The sequence below is a fragment of the Pelobates fuscus genome, chromosome 5 (assembly GCF_036172605.1).
Source record: "Pelobates fuscus isolate aPelFus1 chromosome 5, aPelFus1.pri, whole genome shotgun sequence".
NCBI lineage: Eukaryota > Metazoa > Chordata > Amphibia > Anura > Pelobatidae > Pelobates > Pelobates fuscus.
Genome location: NC_086321.1, coordinates 154,269,165 through 154,290,609, shown reverse-complemented (window position 1 = coordinate 154,290,609; position 21,445 = coordinate 154,269,165). Strand labels below are relative to the sequence as shown.

The 21,445-nt window shown below is 46.5% G+C and overlaps 1 protein-coding gene across 1 annotated transcript in view; it reads left to right on the top strand.

The window, feature by feature from the left end:
• LOC134611038 (serotransferrin-like) overlaps positions 1–21,445 on the top strand; it is a 119,691-nt gene that overhangs the window by 84,348 nt on the left and 13,898 nt on the right. The window contains exons 10-14 of the mRNA XM_063454545.1: positions 9,246–9,336; positions 16,237–16,296; positions 17,979–18,161; positions 19,646–19,796; positions 20,445–20,527. Coding sequence (XP_063310615.1) covers positions 9,246–9,336; positions 16,237–16,296; positions 17,979–18,161; positions 19,646–19,796; positions 20,445–20,527 — 568 coding nt within the window. The remainder of the gene's footprint in view (positions 1–9,245; positions 9,337–16,236; positions 16,297–17,978; positions 18,162–19,645; positions 19,797–20,444; positions 20,528–21,445) is intronic.

Sequence of the window (21,445 nt, the reverse complement as noted above, 5' to 3'; positions counted from 1 at the left end):
CTGGGGGCTCAGGGTCCCCCCCCTACAACCCCTGCGGCGGCTGCACGGCGTTCCATGAGGAGGGCGAGACCGCCCCAGCGGCTGAGCCCGGGCATGGAGCCTGAAGTCGGCAGACGGAGGAGCCCGTCAGCAGAGTCTGTTGGGGCCCTGGATGAGGTAGCGGGCCCCAGCGGAGTGGATGTACCGCGGCCGGCATCGTCGGTCCGACGCGGTGCTGGCCGGGCGCGGGCAGCAGCTAGGCCGAGGCCTACCACGCGGTGTGCGCCCCGCCGGGAGGCGGCAGGCGGGACGGTTGCGGCTGGAGCCAGGACCCAGAGCAGATCGGATGGTGGAAGCAGTGAGCGGTTGCGGCCCGGTGAGTCAGGGAATGGCGCTGGGGCTGGGCAGCGGGCGGGGGGCAGAGCGGAGGCCTCTAGTGATCAGGCGGTCCCCCTGATGGCAGGGGGAGCCCCTGGGCAACGGGACGCATCGGGGGCGGCCTCTAGTGGGGCCAGGTTCAGCACAAGGGACGCAGACGGCGGGTCCGCTCAGCCAGGTACATTGGGGCCAGCAGGGCCCGCGGCTTTAGCAGACAGAAAACGCCAGGATAGACAGGCGGAATCCCCAGTTCGCAAGGCGGCCCAAAAGGGGCCAGGTTCAGCAGGTCGGGATAGCTCCCAGGACTCAGCTCAGGGCATGGAGACAGGACGGGCTGGGAGAGAGCGGGAGGGCCGCAGGGGCGGCTCCCGGGGACCGAGGGGTCTCTCGCGGAGCCCTAGGCCGCATCGCAGCAGGGAGCAGCACGGCGTCAGTGCCAGGCATGACAGGAGGCAGGCTGACGGGTGGAGGGGTAGAGAGAGGAGCAGGTCTGCAAGCAGGTTTAGCAGAAGGAGATCGGCCTCAAGGGACCGGAGGTGGAGGCAGCGGCGCAGTGCGTCTGGGTCCTCAGGCAGGAGCTCGCCAGGTCAGCGGCGCAGTGCTTACGGCCGGGAGGGCCAGGCAGGGAGTCGGGATATGGGGCGGAACTACAGGCATGAACAGAAGGATGTTGGGCGGGTATGTGATCATGTGGACACACTACCCAGGTGTCGTTCTCCTTGCAGGTCTCGCAGCACTACACCCGCGGTCCTGAGGCAGGGCCAGGCGGACGGGAGTCGGCGCCAATTGGATGCTCCGGAGCCAAGCATGGCGGACGGAAGGGAAACGAACCCACAGCCTTCTGCGGCTTCGGGCTCAGGCGGTGAGTCAACTGTTACACCACACGCAGGAACACTATTGAATTGCTTAAAATCTTTCTTAGATTCATGGGCGGGTGGGGAAATGGCTTCACCTCAGTTTGGGAGAGTGTGGACGTGTGAGAAAGGCCAGGGGTTACAAGGTAGGGCCGTGGGCCCAACGCTGGATAGCGAAGTGGGGTTATCGGGGTCCGAAACTAGTAAGGAGTCGGGGGACAAGGTAGGTATTGGGGGCGAAATTACCGACGCTGCGCGGCAAAACGTGCACGTGTCTTTTTCGGGCCCATTAGGTTGTCATCTGAAAATGGACATCAAGGAAAAAATTTGGAAGGGTGAGTTTGTGGAGGTTTTTTCCTTGCTCCCGCTGGAGGAGTTCTTAGACATGAAGGAGGAGGACAAGAAGGACGCAAAGAAAGAGGAGGAGGAGAAAAAGCGTAGGTATCGGAAGATTCCTAAAACGTTTGGGAACTGGCTGCGGGCCTTCTGTATCCTGGCCAGCGTGATAGGGGAAAAGTCGCCGGATAAATGCTCCCAATTGTTTTGCTACCTAGATGGGATTGGGGAAGCGTACCGGACCTATGGCGGGGTCGCCTGGTGGCGGTACGACGAGCAGTTTCGCCAGAGGTTAGCGGCGAATCCCAGCATGCGGTGGGATCAAATGGACCTTCCCCTCTGGATGCGGCTCATGATGGCGCAAAAGGCTGCGCCCTTTCAAGGGACGGCCGGTGCGGCCCCTGGGGGACCTGCATCGGCCGGGCAAAAGAAAGGCTTCTGTTGGCTCTTTAACGAAGGCCAATGTAAGTGGGGTGCGTCGTGCCGGTTTAAGCACGAGTGCTCAGGTTGTGGGGGTGCACACGGAGCCAGCCGGTGTTTTAAGCGAGGTAAGTCTGCACCAGGAGTGGGAGCCGTTGGAGCGTCGGCCCCCTCCGCTGCCGCGGGGGGCAACCCCGGTGAAAGTAGGCGAGATGCTGCCGTGGCTAAAACAGTACGGTAACCGTCAGGACGCTGAATTCTTATGGCACGGCTTTACGGAGGGTTTTTCAATACCGTTTCAGAGTAGGGATGTGGGGAGGTTATGCAGTAATCTCAAGTCGGTGGGTGAACACCCGGGAGTTGTGAGGGACAAGTTGCTGAAGGAGGTGCAACTGGGTAGGATGGCTGGGCCGTTCGAGGCTCCGCCGCTGCCTGACTTGAGGGTATCCCCGCTGGGGGTAGTCCCCAAGAAGGAGGCGGGTAAGTTTAGGTTGATTCATCATTTATCGTTCCCGAAAGGGGCGTCGGTAAATGATGATATCGATGAGGCCCTGTGCTCCGTATCGTATGCATCATTCGACCATGCTGTTGAGTTGGTTCGGAGAGCAGGGCGAGGGGCTTTGATGGCGAAGGTGGATGTGGAGGCAGCATTCCGGCTCCTTCCTATCCACCCAGACTGTCACCATTTGTTAGGGTGCCTTTTTGAGGGTAAGTTTTTCGTGGACCTGTGCCTACCCATGGGTTGCTCCATCTCGTGTGCGTATTTTGAAAAGTTTAGCACGTTCCTGGAGTGGGTAGTGCGCAGGGAATCGGGCGGGGGTACGGTGGTCCATTACTTGGACGACTTTCTGTGTGTGGGCCCGGCTGGGTCCGACAGATGTGCCCAAATACTGCGGGTGTTCCAGAGGTTAGCCCAACAGTTTGGGATTCCTCTGGCCGAGGACAAGACAGTGGGCCCGACCGAGTGTCTGAGTTTTTTAGGGCTGGAAATCGACTCGGTCGTGGGGGAATGTAGGCTGCCGGAAGAGAAGTTGAGGGCGCTCCGCCAGCAGGTGCACGCGATAAAGGGCGCTAGGAAAGTTACGCTGCGGGGACTGCAGTCCTTGCTCGGCAGCCTTAATTTCGCTTGTAAGGTGATCCCTATGGGAAGAGTTTTTTGTAGATTGCTGGCTAGGGCTACCTGTGGGGTCCGTCTGCCGAGTCATTACATCAGGGTGTCGGTAGGTATGAGAGAGGACTTGGACATATGGGACCGCTTCCTCACTGAGTTTAACGGACGGGTGTTTTTCAGGGATGTGATGAAGGCATCTGGCGAAGCCGGGCTGTTTACGGACGCCTCGGGGAGCGTTGGCTTTGGGGCTTACCTTGGGGGCAAGTGGTGTGCCGAGGTTTGGCCTGAGGCTTGGTCCGAGAGCCCCTTGATTCGGAACCTCGCCTTTTTGGAGCTTTTTCCAGTTGTAGTAGCGGTGTCACTATGGGGCGAGGAGCTCAGGGACAAGAAAGTTATCTTTCACTCTGATAATATGGCAGTGGTGCAGGTAATTAACAGTCTATCGGCTTCGTCCCTGCCAGTGGTTAGGTTGTTACGGCAGCTAGTGCTATTGTGTATGTCTTGGAACATTGTCTTCCGGGCGCGGCACGTGCCGGGCCTGCTGAATGTGGTCGCTGACGCTCTGTCTCGTTCACAGTGGGTGCGGTTCCGGGAAGCAGCGCCGGACGCACAAGCGACAGGGCAAGCATGCCCGGAGGAGATGTGGCGGCTCGGGACGTTGTGCTTGGGCGATACATAAGGAGCTCACTGGCGCCGGGGACTTGGACCGCTTATACTAAGGTTTGGTGTGAATGGGAGGAAATGTTGTCCCAGGCGGGAGCAGGCGATTCTGCAGCGGGTAGGTTGGACACGCTGTTGTGGCTTCTTTGCAGGTTGGTGGCAGGTGGGTCATCCCCTTCTAGGGTGGAACGCTACATGTCTGCGTTAGCCTTCCTGTTCAAGTTTAACGGGTGGGAAGACCTGACCAAACATTTCTTGGTAAAGCAAACTTTGAAGGGTTTCAAGAAGGGCAGGAGGTCTGTGGATACGAGGAGGCCTGTGTCCTTTGCCACCCTTCAAGGGTTGGTGGGGTTGTTGAACGAATTGTGTAGTTCGGCATTTGAAGTAACTTTGTTCTCTGTGGCTTTCGTGTGGGCTTTCTTTGGGGCTTTTCGTATTGGCGAATTGGTGAGCGCCAATAGGTCGGGGGCATCGGGCCTCCGGTATGAGGATGTGGCTATAGAACAGGACAAGGTTGTGATTTGGCTCCGGCGCTCGAAGACGGACGTCTTCGGAAAAGGTAAGGATGTTGTCCTGTCCTCACTTCCAGGGTCCCCGGTGTGCCCGGTTGCGTGTGGGGACGTGTTTTTACGGGTTCGCCCGCAGGTTGGTGGTTGCTTCCTGATTCATGAGGATGGGAAGGCGCTGTCGCGCTTTCAGTTCTTGCGAGTCTTCCGCATGGGGTTGACGAGATTGGGCTTGCAGCCCGGACAATTTGGTACGCACTCCTTCCGTATCGGGGCTGCGACTGAGGCGGCGCGGCTTGGGCTGGGGGAGGAGCGGATAAAGCAGATTGGGAGATGGGAATCCATCAGGTTCCGTGCATATGTAAGGCCGGAAAGGTTGGTGTGAATGGAATGTTGTGGATGTGGGAAAAGGGTGCTCTGCCGGTTAACTGAATTTGTTTCCTTTCAGGCTTGGTCGCTTGGCTGGTGGGTCACTCGTTTGTCTACTGGGCGGAGAAGAGGGCCGCAGTTCGGAGACAAGGCACACAACTGGGTTTTCTTCTGGACACAGTGGACCTGCGGTGGTTTGGTTTTAGGGGTTTCAGCTGGCAGAGTATAAGTGGTGAAATTTTTGGGATGTTGTCCAAGGGGTTTGCCCCGGATATATTGTTGATTCACGGTGGGGGCAATGACTTAGGTTTGGTCCCCCAGAAGGTGTTGGTCAGGAGAATGAAGAGGGACCTGGACAGGGTGAGGGCTCTGGTCCCTGGAGTTACAATAGTTTGGTCTGAAATGGTGCCGCGGTTGAACTGGAGGCATGCCAGGGACCCGGCGGCTGTGGCACGTTGCCGTGGTAAAGTAAATAAGGCCATGTCTGTCTATATTAGGAGACTAGGGGGGGTCCCAGTGAGGCACTTGGAGTTGGAGGGCGGGTTGCCCGGTTATTTTAGGCGGGATGGTGTGCACCTGTCTGATGTGGGGTGTGATCTACTAAACTTAGGATTCCAGGAGGGTATTTCCAAAGCCCTATTTATGTGTGGTGGGGGTCGCTCGAGACATTAAGGGGTCAAGTCTCTTGCTATGGCGGGATAGGGCTTGGGTAATTGGAAGGTAGGAGGAGTATAAATTGGTTAGGCTGGATTAAACTGGAGTGTGAAATGGTTTGTGGGTTCGAGCTCATCGGTGGCTCCGAACCAGGTGGTGTAGGGGGGTCTCGGTACACCCCTACAGTTTAAAAAGTTATGGATATGGGGCCTCTTTGGTAGGCCATATGTTATGTGTTAATTGGTTATTTATAATGTTATTTATTGTTATTGGCGGGGTCATTGCCGGGGGTAATTTATGTACGGTGGGGGGTGGAGGTATATTTACTTTTGTGGCAATGACCCCAATTTGTTATCTTGTTTATAATAATAAATAAAGCTGTGGACTTTTTTATTCCAACAGAAATACGGTGTCTGTAAGTTATTGGGGGGTCTGGGGTAAACAGCGCACCTGCCGAATAATCGACTGTGCGCATGTCATGTAGCCCATGGAACAGCGCAGTCAGGGGAGTGGGCCTTGACAGAGCCAGGAGTAGGCAGGGGAGTAACCAGTTAAAGGGGTGTGGTTATTGGTAAATGGGGGTTGGACTATAGGAGTATATTAAGCGGCCATTTTATGTCCAAGGGACATTTTAACTAAACTGACACTTACCTGGTAATTGTCCCTCCCACCCTCCCTATTTATTTGGAGTTCCCGTTTGGTCACAGCGGCGGGATAGGGCTTGGGTAATTGGAAGGTAGGAGGAGTATAAATTGGTTAGGCTGGATTAAACTGGAGTGTGAAATGGTTTGTGGGTTCGAGCTCATCGGTGGCTCCGAACCAGGTGGTGTAGGGGGGTCTCGGTACACCCCTACAGTTTAAAAAGTTATGGATATGGGGCCTCTTTGGTAGGCCATATGTTATGTGTTAATTGGTTATTTATAATGTTATTTATTGTTATTGGCGGGGTCATTGCCGGGGGTAATTTATGTACGGTGGGGGGTGGAGGTATATTTACTTTTGTGGCAATGACCCCAATTTGTTATCTTGTTTATAATAATAAATAAAGCTGTGGACTTTTTTATTCCAACAGAAATACGGTGTCTGTAAGTTATTGGGGGGTCTGGGGTAAACAGCGCACCTGCCGAATAATCGACTGTGCGCATGTCAAATCTTTTTTTGGTGCATATAAAGGGGGCAAAGCAACTGGAGAACAGTGCCACCGTGTGAGTGTGACACTAATCTCTTGCTCCCAACATAATCAAAACATAGAGGCCAAGTGGGAAATGAGGTGGAGAGACATTTATCATACTTAACTATTGAGCCTGTACTTGGGAGGTGACCTAGCAAAGTTATTTGCAGCACACAATTTGGTGGTTTGGTTTCTCTACCTTTATCACCTTGGTTCTATGGCCGATGTAGCTAAGAGAGTTTATGATAAAAGGCAGAATTAAATGACACGCATACAAATATATAGTAGTAGGTATTGTTTGTGTATATACAGGGAGTGCAGAATTATTAGGCAAATGAGTATTTTGACCACATCATCCTCTTTATGCATGTTGTCTTACTCCAAGCTGTATAGGCTCGAAAGCCTACTACCAATTAAGCATATTAGGTGATGTGCATCTCTGTAATGAGAAGGGGTGTGGTCTAATGACATCAACACCCTATATCAGGTGTGCATAATTATTAGGCAACTTCCTTTCCTTTGGCAAAATGGGTCAAAAGAAGGACTTGACAGGCTCAGAAAAGTCAAAAATAGTGAGATATCTTGCAGAGGGATGCAGCACTCTTAAAATTGCAAAGCTTCTGAAGCGTGATCATCGAACAATCAAGCGTTTCATTCAAAATAGTCAACAGGGTCGCAAGAAGCGTGTGGAGAAACCAAGGCGCAAAATAACTGCCCATGAACTGAGAAAAGTCAAGTGTGCAGCTGCCAAGATGCCACTTGCCACCAGTTTGGCCATATTTCAGAGCTGCAACATCACTGGAGTGCCCAAAGGTGTGCAATACTCAGAGACATGGCCAAGGTAAGAAAGGCTGAAAGACGACCACCACTGAACAAGACACACAAGCTGAAACGTCAAGACTGGGCCAAGAAATATCTCAAGACTGATTTTTCTAAGGTTTTATGGACTGATGAAATGAGAGTGAGTCTTGATGGGCCAGATGGATGGATTGGTAAAGGGCAGAGAGCTCCAGTCCGGCTCAGACGCCAGCAAGGTGGAGGTGGAGTACTGGTTTGTGGGGCCTTTTCGGGTTGAGGATGGAGTCAAGCTCAACTCCCAGTCCTACTGCCAGTTTCTGGAAGACACCTTCTTTAAGCAGTGGTACAGGAAGAAGTCTGCATCCTTCAAGAAAAACATGATTTTCATGCAGGACAATGCTCCATCACACGCGTCCAAGTACTCCACAGCGTGGCTGGCAAGAAAGGGTATAAAAGAAGAAAATCTAATGACATGGCCTCCTTGTTCACCTGATCTGAACCCCATTGAGAACCTGTGGTCCATCATCAAATGTGAGATTTACAAGGAGGGAAAACAGTACACCTCTCTGAACAGTGTCTGGGAGGCTGTGGTTGCTGCTGCACGCAATGTTGATGGTGAACAGATCAAAACACTGACAGAATCCATGGATGGCAGGCTTTTGAGTGTCCTTGCAAAGAAAGGTGGCTATATTGGTCACTGATTTGTTTTTGTTATGTTTTTGAATGTCAGAAATGTATATTTGTGAATGTTGAGATGTTATATTGGTTTCACTGGTGAAAATAAATAATTGAAATGGGTATATATTTGTTTTTTGTTAAGTTGCCTAATAATTATGCACAGTAATAGTCACCTGCACACACAGATATCCCCCTAAAATAGCTATAACTAAAAACAAACTAAAAACTACTTCCAACAATATTCAGCTTTGATATTAATGAGTTTTTTGGGTTCATTGAGAACATGGTTGTTGTTCAATAATAAAATTAATCCTCAAAAATACAACTTGCCTAATAATTCTGCACTCCCTGTATACAGAAAATATAATATTGTTACTTATGTGCCCTGTACAGAAACAAATCCTGCCTAAGCCCTACAGTAAAGGAAAGGATTGTACAGCAAATGCTGATGCCAATCATTGATTATGGGGATGTAGTATATGCATCTGCACCGCAATCCCACATTAATAAACTCAATACGTTGTATAACTCGTTCTGCCGATTTGTGCTACAATTTAATTACAGGACCCACCATTGTGACATGCTAAAAGAACTAAACTGGCTGTCGCTGGAATCCAGACGCACCCTTCATCTTTCCAGCCTTGTGTTTAAGAGCTTTTCTGGGAAACTCCCACCCTACCTGAGCAAAATGCTCTCCTCGGCTGTTCCCACCTCCTATAACCTCCGATCCAGTACCAACGTTTTATTTAGTCTACCTCAATACAAAAAGAAAGCAGCCCGATCCTCCTTCTCCTACAGAGCACTGCAATTGTGGAACAACCTCCCGCACAATTTAAAATCTTCCCCAAGCCTAAAAAGTCCTTTAAGAGATCCCTCTCTACATACCTCAAAACAGAATGCACCTGTCATGGTTGATTATATATTTCCTACCTGTTCTATGTTAAATTTTGTATTTATTGTGTATTAATATTGTTTTTGCATTTTATTGTACCCTAATGTATCAATGCAATGGTTTGTGGACCAAGGCCAGGACATACTTGAAAACAAGAGAAATCTCAATGTATCTTTCCTGGTAAAATATTTTAGCAATAAATAAATATCAAGCTGGAAATTCTTCAAGTCTCACCCACGTATTGTGCATCTTTATTCTTAATGTAAATTGTATTGTCACTGCCTGCATGATCCATTACGTGGTCTGTGCCATTTTTGTGAGTTGCCTCTAGTCACGAGATGTGAAAGCCTGGAAGTGCTAAGTTCAAAAGGTATAGTTCCTAGTTATACAAATAACATCAGTCCCGCTGCCATATTAACTGACTGTTCCTTTGTTTCAGAGAAATGAGGCTGATGCTGTCTCACTAGATGCCACTCATGCATACATTGCCGGCAGATGTGGTCTGCAACCAGCTGCTGTTGAATATTGGGGTGAGCAATGAAATATTAATATATTTACTGTCTATTTGACTTTATTTCTAACAAAGCATCTGTATTAACACTAGACCAATTTATGTCAATAAACAGTCACATGAGGCATTTAAACCCTGCAGGAATGGCAACATTTACATTGCAGGGTTTAGATGCCTATCTAGAGGCTCTTCTGCCGAAATAGCCACACAAAGCACAGCTATTTCTTTTAGATGGTTTTGGATCCTATGGTAAAACATTTGATTGCTGAGAATATGCTTTTTTTTACTCCAGGGAAGTGGGAGCTGAGCACCTAAACTGCTATCAGGGCATATATCATTAAGAACACACATTGGTATTCCTAACACTATAGTGGTCCTTTAAGTACAGAGGCAATTGACCAACTTCTGAACCAAAAAAACTATTTAAAATGTGTGCTATGTGTTTATGTAAGGGTTTCTCTTTAGGTACATCCATACACATTATATCATATTATATACTGATTTTTAAAGGACAGGATTGTCTTTCTTTTAATATTCTATACGTATATCTTGCTAACACAACATTAACAAGGTTGTTCATAAAAGGGACAATTTAAACTGAATTCAAAATGTATATCATATTTTAGGCCAAGTTTGCCAAAGTGGAAGAATTACTGACTTTAGTTAATAATCATGTCAGTATGAAGCTGTCATGTTATGTGACTGTTGGAGCGTTTCGGTTTGCATTACAGACGGGAGCAACATTTAAATTGGCTAACCTTTGGCACTGTTAGGCAAAACATGACATTCCTCCTAGAGGTAGTGGCAGTAAACGAAATGCATAGTAAAATTACGAGTGAATATCAAGAAATAAGAACATAACAGAAAAAACATATTATCGGCTAATGTCCCGTGCCAAGTCAGGTCACCGAGTCACTTTTTCCGCTGGGTACAAAAGGGACTCTGGATACGTCCCAGGTGTCCGTCGTTGTAGTCTGGCCCTGTAGTCCAAGCGCCTGGAGGAAAGTAGTACCCTCTGTGGGATCTAGGACCCTGAAAGTCTTTCCATTTTGGGTGACCGCCAGAGCTTTGGGGAAAGACCACCTATAAGGGGTGCCAGCATGCTGCAGGGTTTTCGGGATCGGCTGCATCGATTTGCGCCACAATCATGTGGCTCTGCTAAGGTCTTGGAAGAATGTAGGGGTTTGTGACTCGAATTGTAGTGGGGTCTTCACTGCGTTGAGCAGCTTTTGTTTGTCAGCCAGAGTTTGTCAGCACAGAATAATGTCCCGGGTGGCCTTAGCTGGTGCGGTACATGCCGTTGAAGTTGACTTGCTTCGTGTTTTTTTGCGGGCATGACTGTGGAGACTAGGCGCCTGATGAAGTGGGGAAGTTCCTCAGGTGGCAGGGATTCCGCCATTACGCGGATCTTGATGTTCCTGTTCCGCTCTCTGTCATCTAGTTGAGCCATCTTGATACCTTGGTAAGCTTGTGCTGTTTGGAGTTGTTGCATGGTTTCATTGATGGCGGCCATGCCTTGTTTCAGGTCGGTGAGATCTGCTTCTGTTGCTTGGACCCTGTTAGTGACCGCCTGTACCTCTGTTCTTACTGTTTTGATTTCAGCCGTGAACATTTGCTGAATGTGCACTAATAGGTTGTGTATGTCCTGTTTGGTGGACGGTGCATTGCCATCTGCTATCTCTGGCTTGGAGAGCATCTCTGCAGGTGGGACTGCTGTTGTTGTAGGGCCGGGCGGTATTGCCCCTCTGGACCTCGAGGTCAGCAGCTGGCCGATGTCCTGGCCTTCCCTGGGTGCGGTTTGGATCAGTTTCTGTGTTTTGCGCACCATTACGCCTCCTGAGAAGGTTCTGCTGTGGTGTTCCGGGTTTGTGTCTCCCTCCGGGCCCGTTCCGAGCCAGTAAGGATCGCTGTTCAGCCGCAGGCTTTCCACGCGGTAGGCCCGACGACCTGGGCGACGGGTTTTAGTGATCACGGGGAACTTAAAGGGCATCCGTGTACTCGTGGGCACTTCCCCCACTTATCGGAGGCGATTTTACTCCGGTGTCTTCGATTTTTGCGGCATTAAAGTCGATTTTATCGCGATTTTTCTTGGAGCTTCCCAGAGGTACGTCTGCCTCGGAGCGCTGCTTAGCTCCACCCCCCTTGTTGTATATTTTTTAAATCACAGAGCTATGAAACTCACAGCATTATGTGCTTAAACTCTGCTAAATGTTGTAAGAAATCAATTTGTATGAACAAACCAAATAACTAAAACCATTGCTCTTAATGTGTAACTCCAGGCCTTTTTAAATATTCTTTTATCTTGATCTAAATTACTTAATTATCATTTGGCACCCCAAAATGGAGTTTTGTGGGGGTGGGGGTGGGGGGTGAAACTAGACTGCATGTTTCTCTGTATAGGCAGTGTTTCCTGCAGAAACACTGCACATACAGTTTGCTTTATCCATAACCACTTGTAAAAGCAGAGGTGGTTATGGTGACTGGAGTAAACCTTTAACATTGGCCGCCTTAAAGGGACACTATAGTCCCCAAAACAACTTTTGCTTAATAAGGCAGTTTTGGTGTACATATCATGCTCCTGCAGTCTCTCTGTTCAATTCTCTGCTATTCAGAAGAGAAATCACTTTGTTTATGTAGCCCTAGGGACACCTCCCTGCATGTGACTTGTAACGGATCACCTGGCACCCCGACTTGGTACCTCCGTTAATGGATGCTCCTAGTGCTTCCTGAGGACTCCAAGCACTCTGGCAGACACCATAATCACCGAATACGAGAAACCTTTAAATTCTCCCAAGCGTATGAATGCTGTAGACCATTGAATAGGAACCATACGAATAGGCTTGTACTCCTAGCAGTCAACTGGAACAGCATACAATAAATCCTTCCCCCAATAATGAGACGACACATCACTTTGAGGGTAAAACAGGAACTCTGGACTGTCTCATCCAGCCTGGCTTTTATTACAATAATACACATACAGGCCACACCCAGGGGGAGGCATAAAATAACCAATCACATACATGGTTCAGCCCACACATCCCCTCCCCTCAGATAACATTAAACCCAATTATCCGGTACACTTTTTCAGCCAAGTTCTGGATGTACCCCAAAACCCGGGGGTACACCTTTAAATCCAGCATCGCTGGATAGCCCTTATTCAGGGGGGAAACATATCCAAAATTCAAGTAATTCGGATGAATGGTTCGGGAGATATGAGGTTCCAAAGATTTGACCGACCGCATGGGTAAAGTATCCGAAAACAGTTCCATGCATTTTGGCCCTGCGGTCGGTCACAAACAAGGGAATGAAAACAGGCGAATTGCCTGTGTTATAGAGCCTGGAGAGGGTTTGAATGAATTCCCTTGTTTGTGGGGTTCTTTCTACCGAACGGCGGGTCATTCGGTAGTTTCTATACGAATTTCTGGAAGTATGGAGGTCTCAGCGGTGTTTGCCTAGTCAAGTGTCCGATTTTAGTTCCAGACACTCGACGGCAAAACACCGCTGTTCGGTAGTTTAAGATGGCCGCCGCCACGTGTTTGTTTCCCGAATGGCGGCCACCCAGAGGACAAAGAATACATTGAACTGATTGCCAATTACCCGTTTGCAACATTGTTGCAAACTGTAATTGGAGGCACACTTAGTCCTGGGTGGTCTGGTTGTTCGGTAGTTTCACTCAATATAATGAATGGAGTGATTCTACCGAACAATCAGGTGAATGCTGCATACATATCCCAGGTTAAACTCAACACATAAATACATATGTAATATTAAAGGCAGTATACTGGAATATGCTCCACAGTCTTAAAGGGACAGTAGTCCCAAAAGTCCCAATATATCCATTGCTGATTTTAAAGGGCCAGTAGCAGCAATATAAAGTACAATATGCCCCAAATAACCCAGGGGCCATAGTCAGCAGGTAGGAGGCTAGCAAACAGGCTTCTCCAGGGCCCAGTGGCGAGGTTGGTTTCGCCACATGACTTACACAGCCTTCCTAAACACTTCCTAGTTAGCTAATGTTTACACTTCCTTTATTGCAAATTATGTTTAATCTAGAATTTCCTTTCTCATGCTCTGTTGCTTGATAGACCCTGCAGGACCATCCTGTATGTATTTGAAGTTCCATTTATCGAGCAGGAGATAAAACATTTTTAAACTAAGCTACATTTGATTGAAAAGGAAACCATTTTGTTTTTATGCAGGCTGTGCTAGTCACTGCATGGATAAAAACAAAAGTGATTTAACTCCTAAATGACAGTAAATTGAGCAGTGCAACGTTAGAGGCATGATCTCTGCTTAAAGAAGCTAAAATTGTTTTGGTGACTATAGTGTCACTTTAAAAGTATAATTGGAATATGTCTAACTCGGGTACAGTGGCTTTACAGACTAATGATTTATTAATAGACCTTTATCTTGAGACACAAGATGGAATGAAAACTGTACCCCAATTAAACTGTGCTAAAATAATAATATAAAAAAATGAACAAGAGTATCTGTTATTTTTTTTTTTTAAAGAACAGAATCAGTCTTATGTATCAGATCAGTTTCCAACTTATTACTTTCCATCTTGATTAAATGGCAACTTTTTATTTATTTATTTATTTATTATTTTTGCAGTGCATGGTTGAACAAACACGCTTGTGCTGCCACAACAACAGATGCAAGCGAAGGAGATTATACAGTATAAACATATTCGTGGCATGCAATATCGGCACAATTTTTGTTTTAAATGTCACGTTAGTTACATATATTTAGGACCTTGTCATAGTGTACTTGGTAGAAGCTGGGTAGTGGGTAGCTAGTGAGAACCAGTTTGGTATAGCAACGAAACATATCTGCGTGAACAGAGCCTGTATGGTGTACTGTATGGTGTACTGTATGGTGTACTGTTATTTGGCATATAAACATGGTAGATGCTGGGAAAAGCAGTTAACTGTTGGGCTGGAACTAGTACTAGTACCCCCGCTAAGCAGGTTGAATTACATGGTTGGTTTGCAAGTTAGATTGAGTATCATAAACTTAAATGAAATAAACATGCTTTGCTTATTATAAGCTGAGTCTATGGTGGAGATAGTCACTGTGGTCTGGGCTTCTCTCGGGCATCAACCGATGCATTCTTTCGTTTGGCGGTAGGGGCATGTCTGTGGATTCCGGCGGTCCGCTGCTACGTAGGTGTGAGTGAGATTGTCCCTCCATCCCCGGGCTGGTGTGCAGGCTTGCATCTCGTTGCCACATACTCGGCCTCTTCTGGGGCCCGAGCGTTCTCCTTGTGTAGGAGGGTCGGAGGATCTGGCGGTCGACCGTCGCTTGTTATGCTTGTGCCTCCATGCATGTAGGCGATGCTTTCGGCCCTGTGGTCTGCAGCCCGGGTGGGCCAGGTAGAGTGTGAGTGGACTGACATGGTAGTTTTGCGCCCAAGTGTTTCCCCCTCACCTCTCGCCACCTGCGGTTCCGTTCAGTCACTGTTTGCGTTTCAGGCAGGTCAGTTTGGGCTGTTAGTTGCCTCTCCTACAGTGCTTCCCAGAAGCGGTAAAAATTGCCTCCAGATGCTGCGAGAGACGCTGGTTGTTGCTCGTGTGTCAGCAGCATGCCCAGCTTGTTCCGTGCTCTATCAGCCGCCTTCTTGAAAGCACCACGTGGAGGGCTGAATCTCCGTTGTTTGGGTTCATGCTTGTCTTGCGCTCCAGGATGGCTGCCCCAGACTTCCAGTGAGGACCGGGATAACCCCCGCCGGTCCATGGGGGGGGAGGGGGGGTGAGGAGGAGTAGGCAGTGAGTGTGCTGAGGGGTTCACTCGAGGCTTTGCCGTCGTGGAGAGCGGCCGTCTCTCTCTGGCTCGGTCACGGGTAGGCCCCATTCCCGGGCAGTAAATGTTTCGTTCTTGGTATCAGTTGATTCCCCCGGGCGTCCCCGTCGTCCCTCATGCTTTCCTTCTGGTGATCCGGTTTACCCCTGATCAAGTCGCTTTTGTTAGGAGCTGATGCTCGGTGTGCCTTTCCAGCCCGGCAGTTAGGCTCCGCCCCCTAAATGGCAACTTTTTTAAAATTTATGCTAATTATTATATTAGCTACCATATAAATTTATGTTTAGATGCACTTAACAAGCTTTTCTAGCAATAAATATTTGCTTATTCCTTACTGGGATTGAGGTCCCACCCACACCAAATACCTTTCTTAAAGTGAACCTGTCATGCCTTAGCGGGGTTTCTGCTCTCCCACTGTAATCTCTTTACAGAGGTGGGTATTAAACTTCTGTAACACCATCGTCCAATCTGCCCTAGGTCCTCACTGATATGCTCTGCTTGGGGAAGATTCTTCAAGCAGGGAAAATCTGTTCTATGACGGCGACACGCTGGCTTTGTTGCCAGCGTCTTGGCGTCACAACCGAGTGATGTCAGTCTGTTTCTATACTTACAGACCTGGATAGGAAGTTACCACATCAACGCATGCACTGTGCTTTCCATAGGTGGAGATCTGTAGGACCTCCTATGGGAGATCTTTTCTGTTACCCATGTCAATCAATTCGACGGCATAGAGTCTATGCCAAAGAATTGATTGACAGTATGGAGAAAAGCTTTTTTTTAATAGGTTTTTCTCCCAATGTATGCATTTGGTAGCACAATGTATAAATTAAATGTCATGTTCTTTCCAAAGACCACTAGTAGTTTGGTGGGTGACAGCTTCCCTTTAATGGCAACCTTGTAGACTATCATAAAGCAACTTGAACACCAGATTTGAGAATATATATCTATAATTTTTTTATTCACAGAGATGTGAATAGAAATAAACGTTATTTTTTTTCTGAATTAATTTGCAAAGGTTCACCATTATATGTATCATAAAACATAAACATAGGAAAAACAATAATTGTTTAATTCCCTTTAACAATGAATGGCTTGATGCGATCTAATTTTTCGTCTTTAGGTGATCAATCTGATTGTGTGATGGACATTGATGAAAAGCAGCACAATTACACTGAGAGAGGTAATAGTGGGTTGAGACTTGCACTCATCCACATTTATTCTAATACGGTTTAGAGTTTCACCAAAAACTACAACATTAAAAAAGATTAAAATGCAGTTATAGTTGTGTTATAAGGAGTTTTTAGGACTATTCAGTTTATGGTTAGATTTTTTAGTTAAGTTTAGTATGCTTAGGTGCTTAGTGTTTAAGAGGAGTTAAACTGGGGTTAATGGAAAGGTTTTCTTGAAGTTTAGGCTTTGCGTGTTTAAAGGTGGAACAAAGGGAGGGAGGGAGACAAACCAGCAGTAATCGATTTTCCCCCATTGCTGTGCCTGTGTGGGAGATAACCTTTGCCATTGATGGGACTTGTCATGTGATTAGGTTACTACTGTGCCTAGCCACTGCCAATGCCACTTACACCAGCTTGATTTACTGATTTAGGATTATTTTGCAGATTTTACGAGCCTTTGCAAATTACAATACTCTGCCATTGCCATTGCAATTGCAATAAAGCCTGATATTGTGTAGCCTATTTTGCAGTACACTAATAGGCACATTTTCACATCATTATGGTTTGTCTAAATGGTTTTTCGTTAAAAAAACAAACAAATTATTTTGATTTATTTTTAATGAGAATCCATTTGGCTAAACTGATTTTTTTTCCCATGCACAAGTCTAGTGTTTAATGAATAAACAGACATTTATTTATTACATAAATGCTGGCACTAGCTCTTCAAACCTGTCCTCAGAAAATGCGGACAAGCAAAGATATTGGGATGCCTTTACACAGGTATCTCAATGTAGATTATTAGGTCACTACCAAATTCACCTGTGCTAAAGCAGGCATATGATGACATTTGGGCCTGTTGATGGACCTTGAGCCAGGTTTGATATACACTTTTCTCTCCACCATACTGTTGCTTTAGTTAAGGTGTCTTACAATGGAAAATGTCCCGGTATGTAATAGTTCTTTATTTGTATCCTAAGATATCTTACCGTATTAATTTTAACATTCTTTATTTTTGTTGTGCAAATGTGAACAGACATTCTTGCAGAGCCACGGCAGCTATAGCAAGCATCGCATTGAAAGACAAGGTTATACAATGTCATGGTATAGAAGACAAATGCACAGGTTTTTTAGATAAAATAAAGAAAAACTTAGCAGAAATAACATTTCATGTCTATGCTGAACTGAAAGGAAAAACATCACTCTCAGGCGTAAATAGTCACATTAGAGTATGCAAAGCAGTCAACAGACTAGAGAGGCACTGTGCCACGAATCCCCATATTCCAAGGAATCATGACTATACTTGCATTGTAATTAAAATAGACAGTGTTGGGCTATGCTCATTATCAGTTATACTGTTATATGGCTGTTTGTAGAGTATATGCATGCTATACTGTAGAAATGATACGAACTCCAGACATGGTGCTTACTAGAAATGTAGTATTGCTGAGCCTCAGGCTATTCATAACAGTAGGACTATAATCTCTGGGGCTGGGTACACTGGTGCTAAATAATATGAGAGTAAAAGAGAGAAGGCAAAAACAGGTTGAAAGGCTTTAAAAACAAGGAAAAATAATTAACTCAGGTGATAGTCTCGTAACCTAGTTAATTCGATGCCCATAAGTGGTAGTGTTGCTACTCCTTCTTTGAAAACATTCAGAAGATATCTTAATTTATTGCATTTCTTGGTCTATAGGTTTCCCATCTCTTTATGCCTTGGCTATTTCCAAGAAGAATACAAAAGCTGTAACTCTCCATACCTTGAGTGGACGTCGATCCTGCCATGGAAACCTGTACAGTCCAGCAGGGTGGCTCTTGCTTGCTGAACACACAGTGCGGGTTAAAAAGAATGAGACATGGGACTGTGACCTCAATTCAGGTAGGTCAGCAACAGTGTATTAATAAGGATTCGGTAAACCATTGAGGGAAAGGAAGATGTTGGATATGTTGTGGCACATCTTTGGAGAAATTCGGGAAGAGAGTCAGAAATGTAATTTCATTGGAGTGTTTTAAGCAAAGTTTACTGCAACGGAGCTCCCTGTACCCCTGGCTGGGTTCCTTCCCCAAGGCCCGTTTCCTAGCTGGAACAGGGGACAAACCGCACCACTTCTGCCCACGGTCGCCATGGCTTGACTGGGGTCCTGGAACCGCTCCCTCCTGGAGCCGAATGGGGAACTTGCTCAATCCACCCCCAGGCCCTGTACGACACTCAGTCCTGGGAGCTCTAGTCTTTACACGGACTTTCCCTGTTGAATCCTCCACAATGGAACAGTGATTAGTGATTAGCCCTTTCCCCTCCCAGTAACCAGACGACACATAGTTCTGGGAGTACAAGCTGGAATACCTTTAATCTGGCCAGATGCCCTGCTTTTATACAGTTTCCAATACAGTTGAGAATGCCCATGACACTCCCACAGAAAACATGATAATCCCTCCCCTATGCCTGGGAGATAATTGAGTCAGGAACTGTACAAAGCTCAATTATCTACAGGCACAAAAAACACACATTTCACAAACACCCCAAAAGTACCTTAAAATTACATAACAATCCCCATACATCCCCTTATAGCCCTGATCTGGGTGACCAACATATCCAAAAATCACCCAGATCAGTTCAGAGGTTCGGGAATTTCCTGGAAGTCTTAATTTGACCGACTGCACACGAGGCTCCTGCCCAAAACAGTTCCACAAGATCAGGGCTAGCGGTTGGTCTTGTTCGGTAGTTTAACCCCTTAAGGACACATGACATGTGTGACATGTCATGATTCCCTTTTATTCCAGAAGCTTGGTCCTTAAGGGGTTAAAAATGAACAAACTACCAAACGTAGTCAATAGTCTTACCCTGGAGCTTGTTCCCCTTGTTCGTGTGAATGTTTCTACTGAACAGTGTCTTTCTAAGTGTTGTCGAACCAAACGCAGACGATCATGGAAGTCCAGCGGTGTTCAGGAGTTTCAGTATCTGAAAAAAGTTCAGTTAACTCGATGACCAAACAACGCTGCCCATGCGAACAAGATGGGCGCCACCTCGTGGTCATCCATAGGAAATGCAGCCACCCAGACGAACACTTAGAACACTGCGGTGGAAATAGCTACAAAGTAGCAATTAGGCTTAACAAGCTCCTGGGTGGTCTCTGGTTCGTGCAGCTGTTCGGTTCCCGAACCATACAGTCCAAATACACGAACGGAGACTTTTACATTACATTTTACAGGGTCCATAGTCTGTAGGCAGGAGGCTGGCAAGCAGACTCCTCCAGGAGCTTGTGGCAAATTCACGGGAGAAGGGGAGTTTGTCACACTTACCATTTAAATGAAGAAATGCTTTTCAGAAATATATACAATGCAAAAGTTCCTTTTCTCCTTCAGCTTATGAGAACTATTTCTGGAAAGGATGCATGCCAGGGGCAAAGGATGGTCTATGCAAGGTATGCATAGGCTGGGAAGAGGATGGCAGAGTTAATGGAAGATGTTATGCCAATCATGATGAGCGTTACTATGGCAACATGGGAGCCTTGAGGTTAGTCTCTTACAACATAATGGGATTAAAATAACCGGTGAGTCACACAGTGTTCACCTAGTCACATACTAAGTATAGCAAACATAATCATCCTCCAAGTACACAAAGTGCAGCAGAAAGTCCTGAAATAGGATTGTATTAATAAACATCTGATAAAACAAACTATGTATTCAATTTACATATAAAATTGTTACTGCATAAATTTGTTGCTGTTGGCCAGTGTGTAAAATAATACTTTTTGGGAGTAATACATGGGTGGATGGATGTGTGCTATATAAAGAAATCTATTGATTTAGTAACGCTACACAAAACACCTACCACAGTAGGAAATATAGATTATGTCAAATATTCAACTAAAAAATTTGTTTCTTGTTTCAGTTAACTGTTTTGTGTGCATTAATCATGGCCAATTTTGTAGCTCTCTGTTCATATAAGAATGTTATATTGAGGGCTGTGCTGCCTATGACCATGTACCATATCCATCATGAGTAACTGGTCATATTCAGAATAAATAAGTCACTTGTTGATGCATGCATTGATGGGGTAGTCATATTATATTACACATGTGTACGCATTGATGGGGTAGTCATATTATATTACACATGTGTACGTTTTTAACATATTGAGTATTTCACGTTGTCCTTTCAGGTGTCTAGTTGGAGACCCTGATGGGCGCAGCTTTGGGGATGTGGCATTCCTGGAGCATCACTCACTTTGGGCAAACATTAAAAGTAAGGAATTGTGCAATCATTAATCTATCATGTGTTTGCAAAACTCACTCATTACTATCGTTATCTAATTCCAATACCTAACTCTACATAATGTTGCAGCTTCTTATATTTGGATTTTCTGACCTCAATGTTGTTTCTACTATTTATAGTCCCACTTTGTGGTTTATTCACTAATATTATAGTGACTGGAGTGCTCTCCGGAGATTAGTTGGTGGAACAGGTAAGAATGTCTTTTATGTCCTCTCTCCCAACTAAGTCATTTGTATGTTATTCTTGTGTTTTTCCCCTTAGCTTACACACCGTGCATTTAATTGAGAAAAAAATATATGCTGACATAATTTGGTTATTTTTCCTCTTTTTTTCAATTTATAATTTTTATTTAGTTAATTACAACCTTGTCAAACTTGTGCATTGTACACACTTTTGAACAGCGACGTGTAATCCTCATGAGGGGAGGAATGGGGGAGGGAAATATGGGGTAGGAAAGAGGAGCAGCATAGGGGTAGGTAACATAGCGTGACTTTGTTGGTCTGCTGCTTAGTTTTTCTGAAACTTTCAACTGGAGAGAACTGGGTGTCTGTGTTCTGGGTACCATGGGTCAATGTTAGGTTGGTTCAGTTCATATCTCCAATCTGGAGATGGGTGGGTTGCCAGACTATGGCCCAGGGTGGTTCGACGCGCCTCCTTTAATGCGTTTAATGTGGTTTGGGCTGGTTGGTTGTCTCGAGGTGCCGAGTTTGTCAATTCGGTGTTTGGGTCGGGGTTGCAAGTCCTTATGTGTGCCCTGCAGCGGCTGAGCATGCTCATGAGTGTCTCTCTGTTCCCTGGCTTGGACAGCGGTGGTGTCCTCTGTAGGTGCTACTTGTTGGTCGTTAGCCAGTCCTAGTGCTTGCATTAGCGACTCTGGGTCGTCTGCCG